At 31.5% G+C, this 16,734-nt stretch overlaps 1 protein-coding gene across 1 annotated transcript; it reads right to left on the bottom strand.

The window, feature by feature from the left end:
* Nucleotides 1-220: 220 nt before the first annotated feature.
* LOC148608967 (vacuolar protein sorting-associated protein 26B-like) lies at nt 221-16,157 on the bottom strand. Its single transcript, XM_088595588.1, has 9 exons — nt 16,089-16,157; nt 12,447-12,590; nt 11,134-11,209; nt 10,692-10,848; nt 10,064-10,228; nt 6,689-6,795; nt 5,583-5,651; nt 4,502-4,644; nt 221-3,875 (listed from the first exon to the last, which is right to left on the bottom strand). The coding sequence occupies exons 1-9, from the start codon at nt 16,089-16,091 to the stop codon at nt 3,687-3,689; spliced, it is 1,053 nt and encodes a 350-aa protein (XP_088451714.1). The 5' UTR covers nt 16,092-16,157; the 3' UTR covers nt 221-3,686.
* Between the last annotated feature and the right edge of the window lie 577 nt (nt 16,158-16,734).

Genomic DNA, 16,734 nt, shown 5'->3' with positions numbered 1-16,734 from the left:
ACAGTGTTGACATTGACCATCTAACAGGGATGACCCTAACTAACTGACAGGGATCACTTCGTCTGACTAACTGGAATGACATGGACCGAGAGACTGGTGACATCGACTGACTGACAAGGGTGACACTGAGGGACAATGATGACACTAACCAACTGACAGACCCACAGTGATGACATTGACAAACTGAAATTGTTTGTAGTTCTAAAACAATAACACAATATTGTCAATATGCACATTTAATAACACATACTCTTTATAAGTGTATTAAATTAACATGTATTTAAAACAAACACATGGTACCATAATCACTCTCTCCCTCTCAACAACAATACAACAGGTAAATGGAATGGTATTATGTCCGGGGTTTACAGAGTAAAACCAGAGTCATGAAAACTGAAGATGTTTAATTAGGTAGTGACAATTTAATTCAAACTTCATTATAACATCCCAGAATGCTATTTCATAAACTAAATTTGAGTTTCATGAAGTCCTAATTCATAGAAAATGTCACTTCATAGAATGAAGGAGATATAATTCATTAAAGCTATGTATATGTATGTAAAAGTGTTAACTTTGTAAGAAAAAATTAATGATTTGAGGGGTATTGCTTGTGTTAATGATCAATGAATAAAGACCATTACTAAATACAAATTACCAGTATATGTAAAAACAGCTGAAAGAGGGGAACTTGACATAAATCATCTTCTAAAATTACTTCTTGCACACATAAAAATATCAAACAGGAAACAACTGATGTAAATTATTTTATATTATTTCATTTGACATTGTATATTTAGAAATTACCACTTACATTTGTATTTCATTTAATGCAAGTGTATTTTCAATTAATTCTTATTTAGTTTTTAAAGGATGTTATCTTTATGAGAACAACTATAATGACTTTTGCATGGATACATTTCCTATGAAAAAAAAACATGACTTGATGCATAATTGGGATCTGCAGCATTCACTGAAATAAATGGCATCAACTTTTAGGACAAACACTCTAGCACTGAAAAACACTTAGGTACCAATTCATCAATAAAAGTGACAATAATTTCTAATTATGTACACATTATTATTTACAACATTGCACAATCCATGAAAATAACAAAACTGAAACAAATTAGGATGGTAAGTTGAAATTCTTTACTGTTACATCTTGTATATACATCTGTTTTTTTTCTCTTACAAATGATTATTGTTAGCAGAATAAAAACATACATAGTAAACAACACATAGCACTGTATTTCCATAATAATCATTTACTGTGAAAGTACTTTTATTCCTGGGTACCAATTTTTCATGGTTTAGGTAAAAAACATCAGTTTGTAGATTCTTGATTTGGTGGTTTGACAACTTCATCATAAAAATGAACGGGTAATTTCCTTTTTGTTGGAAATACTTTTTTTGTTTATTGAACCCAAGAAAACCCAAAAAATTGGTACCTCATGAACAATGATATTTTCAGGGTAAGTGCTCTGCTTATGTTAATTAATGATAGATATGAGTTGTAGTCATATACAAAACATAATAGACAGGTAACAAAATTCTCACTGATATAGTTATCATTTTTCGGAGTTGCATAAGTATCTACTGAATAAAAAATATTGAAAAATAACCTTAAAAAAAAAAAAAACAGGTTAAATATAAATAGACAATTTTCAACAGAAAATCTTAAACCTGTGTTATTTGAAAACAAACCAGCACAATATTCATTACAACAAGCAAGATTAAAAACTAAAAAAAGCAAAAATATAGTATCAGAGAAAAAAGAAAATTACACAGAAAATGCCTTGGTTATCAGATAATGTTTTAGAGTTCTTAAGAAGAAAAATTAATCATAATTTAGTTCAGTTTACCAAGGCCTAAAAAATTTAAAGCTATGAAGTCATAAGCATATATGGTAAAACTTTTTTTGAAATTCACAAATTTGATACACCAACAGGTACCTTGAAATAATAAGTTTTTTTAAGAATCAGGCTAAATAGGAAATATCTGAAACATAAATATCAAAAATCCACTGGGCTGACAATACTTTCACTTGAGAACTTTTCCCCTCATTGATTTAACTACTATATGATATCTGCATTAAGGAGAAAATTATGCATTAGGACCACTGCCTAATTCTTATACAGACAGACAATCAACTCCTTGATCCCTAATATTCTATGTAGTGGTCTAAGCTTTAATATTTGTACATATGATATTTCAGATGAAAATTTAAGAGAAATACCCTAATGGCTTACATGTGATCTGGTGTGAAAATTTATATACACAACTGGAGTAATCAATCAGAAATAGATGTGTATAAATTAATCACACTGTCTTTGGTTGTCTAACAGCATTGATCAACAGAAAGTTATTTAAGAAAGCAATATGAAGAAATATTGACAAAGTTGTAAAATGGTGTAAGAACAGGAAAAGACACTTTTAATCAATTAAAAAGAAATATTTAAATTAAATACATGATCCATTTAGATGACCGTCATATTTTTTAAAGTTCTTTTTTTCAAAATGACACAATCGGACATGATTCTGACACCTACAATACCTCATTCTTACACACAATTTCTAATGTTACTCTTACAGATGTGAACAGTGATCTACAGTTTAATAACCATACAATATGGTAATACATGTAGTACACTTTTTTCTACACAAAGCTGCAGTATTTATTGATTACTATTTTTTGCAAATGCATTTTTCAAATAAAAACCTTCAACAGCCATGTTAATTTTACACCTATCTAAAGATGAAATGTTTTCTACAAACAAAATCTCTAAAAACAAATGGAATAGTCTAAAGAAACATTTAAACGTTACATACCTGTTCATCGTCATCATTATTTATACATGACATATATCCTACTTATTGACAAACCATTAAAAATCTGTGACTGCATTGTCTGTCTAGAATTGCATTAATTTTTTACAACATTGAGTAATTTTTAAAAGGAAATTGAAATAGCCAGCTTTATGATAAGCATACAATTTATTGGTACTTTTAGTTTCAACAGAGACAGTATGAATAACAATTGGCAAAAAGTGAGCCCAACGGCTGAATAGATGAACCAATGGATGCCTTTAAATCATCATATACCGCAAACTGAACATCAGCGGTGTGATAAATATAAATGTTTTACAACTAATGGATTTTTTTCATGCATCAGCACATTCAAATATCACAATGTGTGAACCTGGTTCACACTCATAACAATCTCAAGTTCATAAACACCACTACTATTTAATCAGATAAATGTATGCATAACAGTCAACAATAGACTAGTCTAGATCTTCATGTTTACATGTATTTGATTCACAAGGGCATCAACTTCCGAATGTGTAACCTAATTACACCATGATAATCCAAATATAAAATGTAAATTTTGAGTGCCATATTTCTTATGTAATTTCATGTTGGACTATAAATGCAACTTAAATCATCTCAAACAAGTTGAGAATTAATTTCAGAGAAATTAGAGACATAATGCCATCAGATTTTAATATGTCGGTCATGCAATGACAGGTCTTCTCCCCTGAAGATAGATTACAGCTGGCAGTTTTACAAGAATTTGCAAATAATGGATGTTTTTATTTCTCTATATTATTATCATTGAAAGTGATGCCCTATATGACACATGTAAAATCTAAACAAGTCTAGTTTATAATCAACAACTATGACAATCATTCATCCTCATTCTGACTATTGTCGTTAGTTTGTTCTTGTTGTCGCTGCTTGGCTTGTTGCTGTGCCTGTCTTTGTTCTTGTATTTCTCGATCTGACGTATGTGACTGGAGCCCTCGGTTTTGTTGGTAAACAGACTTATCACCTGGTTTCCGTACTTTGTCTGCTTTTCTAAACACAGTGATTTCCTGTTTATTGAAATACAAATGATTTACTAATTATGTCATAAACTTACTACAAGTATCTATATTTAAACATTTACTTTACTCAAAAATAAGTATTTAGACTATGCAGTATTTACTCGTACTTTCATCTGAGTTAGAATGCGAGCTATAATCACAACATGATAATAAGGACAAGACAGATATACAGACCTTCCTTCTGGTAGGAACGGTTTAAGTTACAGTAAGACAGTACTCTTCCCATTAAAGGAGCATGTTAAAATCAGAATTTTATAATCAAGAGAAGAGACACATTTAAATAAAGACTGGACTGAAGAAAAATCACTTTATCTAGAAAATTGTAGAATTTAAATCTAAATTTAATCTCTACATGGTGGTAAAATAGAAATATTCATATTTAATCACTTATTGTGATTGGGAGAAAATTTCTTCTAACCATACACACGTAAATATGTTTAATGGCTTTCTTCAGGGTTAAACTTAGGTGATCATTGTCAGCACATTTTCTTCATAAAGTAAAACTTAACAGAGTAAAGACAAGTAATATTATACATTGTTCAATGTGTCTCCAATTCATTTTTCACTTCTGCAAACAGTTAAGAAATTAATTTATTTTCTCACTATAATGTTACCTGTTGTTTAAAGTATCTCCTTTCCTCTTCATCTACCAGCACCAAATTCAGATAATATCTCACTGAAAACTTTTTGTTGATGTCCCTCATTGTAGGTGTCAACTCATACCCACTCAAGAACAACCGTATTGGTATTGACTCGCCTATAACATATATTAATATTACCGGTACAATATAATACAGACAAAAAGGGGCATGCTATATGTTAATGGTATTAGTGCAACACCTCACGGATACCTCTTCTCTGTAACTGCTTGTTGGTATACTTCCAAACTTCATAGGATGTATTATGAAGTGTAGATGTGCAATTGAGAGCCCTATGTTAATTATATAAATTTTGTAATATTAAAAGATTTGGACTTTTTCCATTATTTCTCTAACATTAGAAGGATGCACATCAACAGAAACTGTTTAGCAGATTGATTATATATTTGTTGTTAAAATTTTTTGATGTGCTTACTACACTGATATGTGGATTTAACAATGTAGTAAACGGAACAAGACGTCTTTTTTTAGTGTGTTTGACATTTCACCAGTGGCAGGGGATGCATGTGTACAAATCTTGTTTGCTTGAGGAGTTTCAAGTACGAAGTTATTCATTTTACTACCTGTTCAGAGAGTTCTGAAATTTAAATAACTCGTATATCAATTTTAAAGTTTAGTTAACATTTCCTGAAACAATAAGATTTTTAAACCAGAGATGTAGGTGAATACATATAGAAAAAACTAAGTAACATTATAAAAGTTGAGTCAAGAACTTAAAGCCTATCACTCCATAAAAATACACTAAAATAAAATCAGAAAATGAACAAATAGGAACGATAACAATCAATTACAGCAGAAATGTATATAGGGGTTGGGGAGGAAATTTTGGATTTGGAAAGGGGCATTTTTAAGCTTTTTTTCAAAGATGTTCATAATTTGAAGGGCCATTTGTTAACAAACCATACAGATTCCTTATATGTGAAAGGGCCCTTTTCTGACAGAAGGGGAAAATGACCCATGGTCCCTTACCTTCCCAACCCCTGATACTAAATAATCAAGATTATCGGACAGAACAAATACAACTATCATTCCATACCTCTTACTGGAGCTCCATCCATTATTTCATATTTGGCAATTGTTTCATTTTCATTGTATGTATTTGGACCTAAAAAGTGAAATCAACATAAATGAAATACATCACTTTCAACTAGAAATCATCAAGATTAGCCATTTATCAACTAGAATATACATCATCAAGATTAGCCATTATCAACTAGAATATAAATCATCAACATTAGCCATTATCAACTAGAGATTTTTACATAAGAATAAATGTAAGAAAGGTATTTTATCATAAATACAATCAACACTTATTATATACAGTCAATAAATGGGACACTTGTAAATCCATATATTTTTAAAATTAGGCAGAAAATTTACAAAGTACCTTAATCATGATTTAATCAATGCCATGATAACCACCAAAACATTCATACTACAGTGAATATATAAATAATTTAAACAAGTGAAGCTTAATATTTGCTTACATAAGGTACAATTAAAAAAGAGTGTGCTGGAATGAACAAGAAACAGATAATTAATTGGATACATGTTCTCATTGTAGGTACTTATAATTACACTGAACAAGCTAATGATAAATACCTACTGGTAGTACATGTATTAACTTTTGGACTTGTTAAGTCCCATTCAATATAAAATATACACTTCAAAATGATAGAGGTGTTCACAGTGCAGAAAAACCCACAGAAAATCTATTTTTTAAAGTTCATATGCTATATTTCTGTAATCAAATCTGTTTTCAGAAATCCATGCATACATGTCCCACTCAACCAAATCAAGAACAACAAAACTTGCAAAGTATGAATTTCACACACAATCAATACAATGTATATAACTTTTCTCTAAGACTGGTTATGTGGTCTGTTTAAAGGTGCTTCTAAATCACAAATAGAAGTGAATTTGGTGTTTTTTTTAAAATGCATGAAACACCTCCTGCCTGATTTTTATAAAGATTGCCACTTACATGAAATGAAGCCTACTTCAAGAAGCATATTCTTATTTTCATTGACTAACATTTCAGCTAGTGCTGCTATTAATTTTTTATTCTTTAAGTTTTAACAAAGAATAAGTAAAAACATAGCAAAGGTAATTTTCTTGTAAGTCAATATTTTTAAAAACTACCTGTCCCAGTGGTTTCTCGTTTGATGACTTGCAATTCCATGTGTTTAATTTTAATTCGTACTAATAAGAAGTATATCTTTCCAACTATAACATCTTTTAAATGATACCTAAAGATAAAATATCATAAGACAAGAAAAATAAATACACAGAAAACAAAACATTGTTAAAGCTGTTCCAATAATCAATATGTATATAGATGTGAACAGTATACAGTATTTAAATTAAAATATTTAAGATTTAAATATTGCCCATCATTTAATCCTCAGCTTTATGAAACTACAGACTATAAATAGCCTAACTGCTCAACTTTGCATTAGAAATTCTCTTCATGGCAGTTCAAAGGCATTTATTGTTCAGAAATGCTTGTTTCAGGTCCCTTTCGTGCCCTTAATTTCATAACAGTTGAAGCCAAAAATCCCAAAGTCAATACCAACTTTCTTTTTGCAGTTTGAAAATTTTTTTACTAAGTTCAACCAACTAATATTCAAGTTATCTCATGAAAACCATGAGTCTAAATAAGACAATGTAAACAATGATTCAGCAGACAGCACCATACCAATATATGACAATTCTTATGCATTTGTTGTATAAACTCTTTGCACTGAATTAACATAAAATTGGTCAATTATATGTATACTCTTTATACATCACTTTAAATTTATTTTTGGAACAGCTCTAAAAATAAACAAGATAAATCTAAAGAAATGATAGGTGTTTATATATAAATAACACAAATAACATAATGATGACCAGATAAAAATAGAAGTCCAGAAATTACTGTTTTAATTGATGTTAACTACATTTATTACAATGTGCATTGCCATCTGATCAATCACTGTAAAATCTGTAAAATTATATAAACGAGCATGATATTAAGTCAGCCAACAAAATAAATGGTTAGGAAACAAAACTGGAAGTGAATATTATTAAAGAAATGAGACCTAAAGAAAAAAAATATAGCAGAATTCACTTGAAAAGGTAAAACAATCCCTTCATTTAAATGTACGCCTAATTCAAATATGTTGGCCACTCAATACAAATCCCAACAATAAATTACACAATAATTTCTGACTTCATAGTTTTCATTGAAACATAACATGGACAGATATGTAAAACTGAATTACACACAAATAACAACATCAAAATCTATTACAGACTTTTGTTTACCTGCACCCGTCGTTTCTCGTCTTACAATTGCTAATTCCATGTATCGTATTTTAATACGAACCAACAGAAAATAAATTTTTCCAACAATGACATCTTTAAGGTGATACCTCCATGACAGCAAGAAAAAATGTACTAGTTTATACTTTGAGTTAACAATCAATCAACAACCATTGTAAACAAAATAAGATGTTTTCCTATAAACATTATAAAGTCTAAAATTTTTGAGGGACTGTTCATGTAGAAACCAGGCAGATCCTACCCACCTTTGTTTTTGTTCTAATGTAACATTAACTCATATTATGATTTCAGAAAGAACCTGGCAGTGTCAAAAGGAGATGACTCAGAATTCTTTAACAAATCAACTAAATAATGACAAAAATTGACTATTTATTTCTCTAATGAGCAATATAAGTTATTTTCCATTATTACATAAAATTTTGCACACTAACTGAATCTAGGCGTTCATTGGCACTTGTTATCATATTTTGGTTATTCACTCTTTCCAATTAAATATCCTATTATAAAGTAACTTGGTACCATGATGTCATAAACTACAATCAGTCCGCAATTCAAATAATTCTGAACTAAATAAGGCTTTGATGAAGTAATAAATTTTAGTTTTGGTTTTAACTGATAAGAAATTAAACTATAAAGATCGCTTTTAATTTTGACCAAGTTATGCTCGCATAACCAACTTTGGAGCAGTTAAAGCTTGTTCACACTTCATGTACTGATCCAAAGTATCTGGTAAATTTTTTCATACTTATATTGCAGTTTAATTACAAACCAACATTCATGATTCAGAAAACATGATTTTGTGATCTCTAATGGATAAAAAAAATTCTGAAAACAAGATTTGGCATGTGCTAACGACTGCCTAGGTCTTCCATGGATACCTTCTTAAGTATTAAAGACTTGTAACAAGTCAGGAACAGTTCTAGGGGTTGTCATGTCCTTTCTTCATATATAAAAATGATTTATCAGATACTTTTGTGGTTCCCATACATTTCATTCAGCTTAAAGACTCCAGGCCAAATAGAACTTATTTCCAGTGTAAATTCTGCTTCCTAATTAAGACTACACTGTGACCATTTTTGTTTTTATTATCTAAAATTTAGCCTTTACTCAATCGAAGTTTGTAAACTATGGAGTTTTTTGTCATTTGATTCAACCAAGCCAAGGTGACATAAAAATGTTGTTGTAAAACAAAATGTACTTTTATTGGAACTTCTTTTTTTTTTTTTACTATAAATGAATAAGTTAATAAAATACAATGTGAGGTCTACCATAAAGTGTGGAAATACAAAAATCTAAATTACACAGGGATAACTTTTAACAAATGTTTTCACATGTTTTGAAAAACACCTAAAAACAAATTTCTTATGTGTTTTTCATATGTTTCGGAACACCATTAAATTAATTCATGAAAAACTAGTCAACAAAAATCATTTGGTAATTATATGTCTTACATAGGATTAAATGCATGAAAAAAAGGATGGTCTTAATAAGTGATGATTTTGGAAAACATTTGTTTATACATGTATTTGATTTTTAAAACATATATTTACATATGGGTCCTGAACATATATTTTCATATGTTTAAAGCATATAAATACATATGTTGCCATTTTCCAGTTGCATTTTTGTGAATGTTAAATTTTACAAACATTTAGGTGTAGAAAAACCTACCTGTATCATATCTTTGCAAGTGCATACACCTATACTACTAATAGAAATGTCTAGTAATGATACAGGTGCAAACATCTGTCTGGACTTGATGCATGTAGTTGCACCTACACATAATATATGCCATGTGTATGTATTAATTCCAGGGTTGCCACTCTTTTTAATTGTTATACTTCTTAATAATGAACATTTTATATTATTTTTTTGCATTAAGTGAAGGTCCCCACACTTTTTTCACTCTTGCATTGTGGTTAAAATTTTAGCTGGATTAAACTTTGCATCAAGCACATTCAAGATTAAGATTCAACTCTGCCAAGTCCTTCCATTTCTTTTACACATTTGGTTTTTAAATATTCAAGGATTTTTCCTGAATTTTTGTAGGTTCATGATTTCAATTCTCAGCTTTTTCTCATTTTCCAGGTGCATGGCAACCCTGTAATTCTTTGTAAGTTGTTGTGTCAAATGCATTTTCCTTTCTACCCAAATTTACGGACTTATTTAGATAGTTTACATCAAACTCACTTTGATTTATTGTACTCAAATTCTATATGTAAACAATCTTCAATTCCTACTTCCATCTTGATACTGTTATTGAGCTCTGGATAATGTGATAGAGTGTGTACTATAATATCTTGTTCTTTGACAGTATCACTTATTCTTTTCACAACAGTCACTCGTAAAAAGTAACTGGAAAAAAAAAGACAACATTAAAATAATAAAATAATGGCATTGGTAGTATTATAAGTTATATCAATCTTGAATAATGGGGGATTCAACTTGAAAAAAGTGTAACATTTCAAGAATATTTGCCCCCGTCTAAAAACATTCACCATAACTGAACATTTGCCCCTGTCTAAAAACATTCACCATAACTATACATTTGCTCCTGTCTAAAAACATTTACAACTGTACCACTATACCAGAGCATTGCTCCTGTATAAAAACGTTGACCATAACAGAACATATGCTCCTGTCTTAAAACATTCACCATAACTGAACATTTGCCCCTGTCTAAAAATATTCACCTTTACTGAACATTTGCCTCTGTCTAAAAAACATTCACCACAACTGTACCACTATACCAGAGCATTGCTCCTGTATAAAAGCACTGACCATAACAGAACATATGCTCCTGTCTTAAAACACTCACCGTAACCGTACATTTGCCCCTGTATAAGATTCATATGGTTTTTCTACTTGTAAAAATTCAAATCCATAACTGGTATTGGATGTCAATTCTCCAGGTCTGGCCAACTCCTTGACTAGTGATGTAAATTCATGATGATTACCTCTATCATAATACATTTCTGTAACATTCAAATAGTTAAAATAAACTGACTATTGTTTGCAATATCTTTTATAATTTGTATTTCAAATATACCTGCCAAAAAATCAAGTGTTACTTTGTTCTATTTCCAGCAAAACAGAAGTTAATTCATAAAAAGGTGGAATTATTCTCAAAATCATATGATTATATCCATACAATAATTCCTGAACTTACAGTACTGCAAACTTTAACAATTTGGTATACAATGTTCTTAAAATAATAAGAAAGATATTTTTCTGTCTTTTTCACATAGGAGAAAACATACCTATTTGACCTATAAATTCAATTTTTATGCCCTGGTGTTCCATTTTACTTCCTGCTTTTTTCAGGGAAACATTAACCTTAAAGAGAAACATGAGTTAACAAAACTGGTACCAAAGTTATCAAAACAGTAATAATTGTAGGTGAAATTGAAAACCATACAATTTTCTATCTGATACTATACTGTATGTATGATTCACTAATGCCAGGAATGTTACACTTTCAATGTCAGTGAAGTAATAGTGTATGTAGCCTTTATAGGCTGAATAAGTGCAGTACTGAAAACAAAACGATCCAGTTGGCCTGCCTTGGTCATGTGTGACAAATGTGACTGATTGATTGATTATTGGGGTTTAACGTCCGAGCAGCAATATTTCGGCTATATTCAGACGATGAACATGAAATGGATGATAAAATGAACATGAAATGAAAAATGGGATGGGACACAATGATAATCGGGTTGACAAATTTTGATTGCCACTGGAAAAAAGGGGGATGGGTAGGGTTGGGCAATTTAGCCTCCTGTGGCGGAGCACAAAGGTTCCTACTATTGAATACCAGAGCAGGGTTCTTTAACGTGTGAGGAACGTGGCATCTTTCCCAACACGGTGCACCACTATGGTTTGCCGTCACGTTTTCCATATTATAGCCTGACAACCCCAGCATGTGACACGCCAGGGGTACCCCATTCCACCACATGGGGCGCACAACCCAGTTGCTCTGTGGGCAGAGTGCCCTAGCCCCTGGCTAAGGTTCTGAGCACTATTTAGTCGCCTTTTATGACAAGCTTAGCGCTTCTGCAGGCCTATTCTTTTGACACCCGGACCTGCACGAGTCGTGACAAATGTGAATTCCCACACTATCTATGCATATTTAGCTGTACCATAAATCATGTTAAAAGCAGAGATTTCAGCAGTTTAACATTACAATAATAAGCTTTACCAGTATGCAATGTACATGTGTAATTCTAAGTCTTCAATCAGTGTAAGCAAATATACAAGTAACATGACAACAATAGTAAAGAAACATAGTCTCTGAAAATGTTTTAGTCTTAATCATAATACTAGTCAGGATTCGACACTAACAGTAGTCCTGTAGTCCTGTGCCATTCTTGTTTGAGAGAGGATTATCTGGAAATTTTCATGGTAGTCCAATGGGCTATCTAAATTTTGCCTTATTTTTCATAAAATCTAAGACCAGATCTAACCGCCATTACCATCTGCAGACTACCTGTTTTACCTCTGAAATAATCCCATTGACCATCAAACAACTGAAGTTAGTGTCAAACCCTGCTAGTATGTACATTTTGTAACCTACCTTTCCAGACACTGTCTCTCCATCATAGTACAGATAGTGCCTTTCTTTTTTACCATCTTCTGTCTTTATTTCAGCTGTTTTTCTTGACTCTTGACCGTCTAAAACAATATCTATTTCAGCACTTTGGCCGAATCCAAAGAAACTCTGTAATTGAAAAAGATAAGTAACATGTACATGAATATACCCAAAAACAAATTTCTATTAAAATAAATATGCAGAAGGATAGCAAAACATGCTTCACTGAATAGGAGGCTGCTTAGCAAAAACACGGAAGTAAAACCCTTAACCGTTGGGATAAATACAGACACAACATTCAAAGTTGATAGAGCTCTGAATCAGGTTTGTGATTAACTATTAGACAAAGAATAATGAAGGTGGTCAAAGGACTTTAAATTTGCAATTTTGCAAAAAAAACAAAAAAAAACCATTCTTTTTTAAATAGAAGATTTAAACAGAGTTGTTTCTTGTTGTTCATTGAAGACCTATGGGTGGCCTTGAGCTGACATTTTTCATCCAAGTGGGGAAGTTGTCTCTTTGACATATTCACCATACGATACCTATTCTCGTTCTATTGAAGAGCATTTTTATTGTTTACCCCTAGTTCTTATAACCGCTGAAATCCATCTAAACCTTTCTTAAATGACATGTGACCTTGTAATGCAGTCATAATCCAAACATTTTAAGTTTTTTGCCAAAATACAAGGGAAATGTAATAACCCAAATCTTCCTTTTGTAGTAATTAAACTTATGGTATAATTTCAAATAGAATCCATATACTTTTAAACAAGTTATTGTCTTGGCATGATCAGGGATATGGTTGTTTCTAGCTCCTTTTCTAATTCATAAATAGTTAAAAAAAAAAAAAACAATCCCAGATTTCCTTTTGTGGTTCAGCACCATGTATTTTAATTTCACAGAGATCCTTAAGTCTACTTAAAGTTTGTTTTTGTCTGCAAAAATATGTCTGCCCCACCCCCTCCCATCTTGCAAACTGGATCCACTTGCATTATCCATCACATCCACAGAACAGCTTCATAAAATTCTGATAAGAGACTGCAGAGATGTTGTGCAAACTGGTTCAGTAGACTGTAGTTCCAGAGAATTTAAACTGACAAGGTAATTATGAGGATTTTTGACAAATTTCTCATTTCAAGGGCACACAAAATTCTGAGTTCAAAGGAGCATAATTCCCACAACAATTAGGGGATAAAAATTTTCTGGTAAAATGCACCATAACATATGATGTTCTTGCTATGTACCAAGTTTCGTAAAATTCAGAGGAGTTGCGCTGACGAGGTAATTTATGAAAATTTTTAGCAAATTTCTAAATTCAAAGGGGGATATCTCCTAAAAAAAAAATTAGGAGATCAAAATTCCCTAGTAATATGCACAACTACATACGATGTTCTTGCTACATACCAAGTTTCATAAAATTTGGTTCAGTAGTTTCAAAGGAGTTTGGCTGTCAAGGTAATTTATGAGGAATTTTGGTAAATTTACAAGTTCAATGGGGCATAACTCCTAGATAAATTGGGGTATCAAAGTTTCCTGGTAATATGCACAACTATATATATGTTCTTGCAACTTACCAAGATTCGAAAAATTTGGTTCTGTAGTTTCAGAGGTGTTGGGTTGACGAACTTTGTGGTAGACACATGACCAAAAGCCAAAAACAATATGTCTCCTCACCAAAGTGGGGGAGACATAATTTAAGTCTTCAATTTGATTCACTAGAACCACAAAATCCACAAAACTAACATAGAAATGTGATTAAATTACATGTAGGACATTTTTCATTCACGAGAAAGCTGATTTTTAGTTTAGCCTTACCTGACTATGATATTAACATCATTGTTAAAGTTACAATTAGAATTTAAAGCTCAAAGCCTAACTAGTTGTCAGCAAATACCTTTATAATGAAACAAAACCTTGTTAAAGTTCTCTTTTTTACAGTAATTTCGACCAATTAAAAGTTTAAATTAAAACAAATATAAGATCTGTCAATTAACTATGTGTCCAACAAAATTCTACAAGATGAGAGAAAAGGAGTTTCCAACATATGAAATTTCTCCAACTTCCTATATACACTGTAAGCAATCATTGAGGAAGCTGCAGACTTCCATAACAAAAAAAAGTTGCAGGTAGTGTATATATATGCTTTGCTGTACCTGTGTATTGTGTTATTTTGGGGCCAGCTGTAGACTGCCCAGTGGTATGAGGATTATCTCGTTGTTCATTGAAAGACCAATGGGTGGTCTTGGGCTGAAATTACCATCCCAGTGGGTTTGTTGTGTCTTATACATATACATATACACCATACCTGTTCTCATTACATAATATTATACATGTCATTGTATGTGTAATTTTCATTACGTACTATCATATCAAACATCATACCCATCATGATGTACCACTGACTTCTTATATTGACATATGCATATCACTTACTAACATTGCACGCTTGGCGTAAAATGAATTATGCACACCCAGACATAGCTCAACTGGGCATTCTATATTTCATTAACTGCCAGATAGCTGATGCTATAATGCAATATATTTACAGTCATAGTGAATTTGCATTGCTTTAATAAAGTTTACTGAAAGTTTCATTTATAATATAGCTTTTGGTTCAGTATTGTATAATCGTTTTATTTTGCGATACTATATTTTACCGTTTCTCTATAATTTAGCTATTATTCTGATATTTCCTGAAATTTGTGATAGAAATCTTTTTATATGTTTTTTTTTATAAATTGCAGAAGCGCTTAGCAAGTTTGTCAGCCATAGGGTCATTTTATTGTTTTCAGGTCGTGTATATTGAGTTATTGAATGTTTTTCGAAAGATGAATAAATATGTACAATTTGTTAACAAATATATTTACAGTTTATAAAGATTTTGGCTCTAAATGGTTGGTGAAAGTTGTCCTGGCAATGGAGATCTAGTCTCAGCCCATATGCCCTGCGACATACATATACTCTTGTCAGAAGGGAGTGAAGTCAAAATATGGTAACATCAATTTTTTTTATTTGATATACTATGGGTAAATAAAAACTGCAGCAAGATGGCAGAAAATGAGGTTTAAGCCACACAAATTCGTGAAAAAGCAGACCAAAGGTTGATCGTACCATTTAAAACTGCTTCTGAAACTATTTTCTTCAGAAGCTTTTCAGGTAGCATGTCACACATTACAAAGTAAAAAGTGGTGGCTATTTATGTTTTTTTTTCTGAAGCGTTTCAGCCACTTTCAGGTTTCACTTGTCTCAAATTATGACAGGGCTAACAAAATTAAATTATTAATGGTGGTATGAATTTATGTTTCTTCAAGAGCTTCAGATGTTTCATATTAATTGTTCATACCTTTTCAACAACATTTGTTCAGTTCATGTCAGTACTTTTAGAAAATGCTGATCCGAATAGAAAACTGACAAACGCCGGTAAAATGAAAGGAAGGTGTCCCGAAATTAAAGGTCTGTCACATGACGTGAAACCAAGTAAAACCGAGTGTGGTTTAGAATCAGGAGGCATTGGCAGTACTTCGCATGGACAAAATTGTAGGGCATTGAAAATGATGTATCTTCATATTTCTTAATGAGACTGTAAAATATTCGGGCACTAATAATTCTTAATCTCGCAATGTTTACCATTTTAATGAGGTCCTCCTCCCCAAAATCAACACATCAAATATGGTCTCGTTGAAATCTCGCGGAAGTGGTATTTAGCTAAATATGTAAAAATAATTATGTTTATTTTTTTAATATTAGGATAAGAAGTATTTTATATCAAGAACTCTGAATGAAGACGAAGAAACAAGTTTTATTTTTTTTTTAGGAGCATTTAAGTATTTTAATTAGAAAAACGTATTCCGGTATCTGAAATGAGAATTTTCCGGAAACAAAATTTTGAGCAAGAGCAATATACTAACCACTTAACTTACCCTTAAATGCGAATTCTAAAAATACATCACGCTATCAGTGGATGAAGAAGTTAAAAAAAAAAACAACTTCAGCTGTTTGTTAATTTGGTCATTTTTTTTTTCGGGAATGGGAATGCCGGTTTTCGTCAAAGGCCTAGGATTTCACATGATCAGAAGTAGGGACTTTATATGCTAATATGCATTTCCAATTAAAGTTACCTAAGAGTCAAGTGTTATTCGTCCCCAAGGAGACTTGAAGAAGGCATTAATTAACACCAGGAAAGGGACTATTATTTACCATGTCAAATGTTTATTATGACTTTCCAGATAATTATGTTGACTTGTCAGAAACTTATGTCAAGTCTTAAAAAGAT

This window comes from Perna viridis, chromosome 8 (genome assembly GCF_037379345.1).
Source record: "Perna viridis isolate PV_CMFRI_1.1 ecotype Kerala chromosome 8, ASM3737934v1, whole genome shotgun sequence".
Lineage (NCBI taxonomy): Eukaryota > Metazoa > Mollusca > Bivalvia > Mytilida > Mytilidae > Perna > Perna viridis.
The sequence above is the reverse complement of the archived record's forward strand: the minus strand, read 5'-3'. Positions and strand labels throughout refer to the sequence as shown.

Excerpts from the sequence above, each read along its gene's own strand:
- LOC148608967 (XM_088595588.1), bottom strand. Across the intron at positions 11,210-12,446 it reads GAGAGACAGTGTCTGGAAAG|GTTAATGTTTCCCTGAAAAA; the intron begins GTAGGTTACAAA and ends TTTCTCTTTAAG. Across the intron at positions 3,876-4,501 it reads GGAGATACTTTAAACAACAG|GAAATCACTGTGTTTAGAAA; the intron begins GTAACATTATAG and ends TTCAATAAACAG.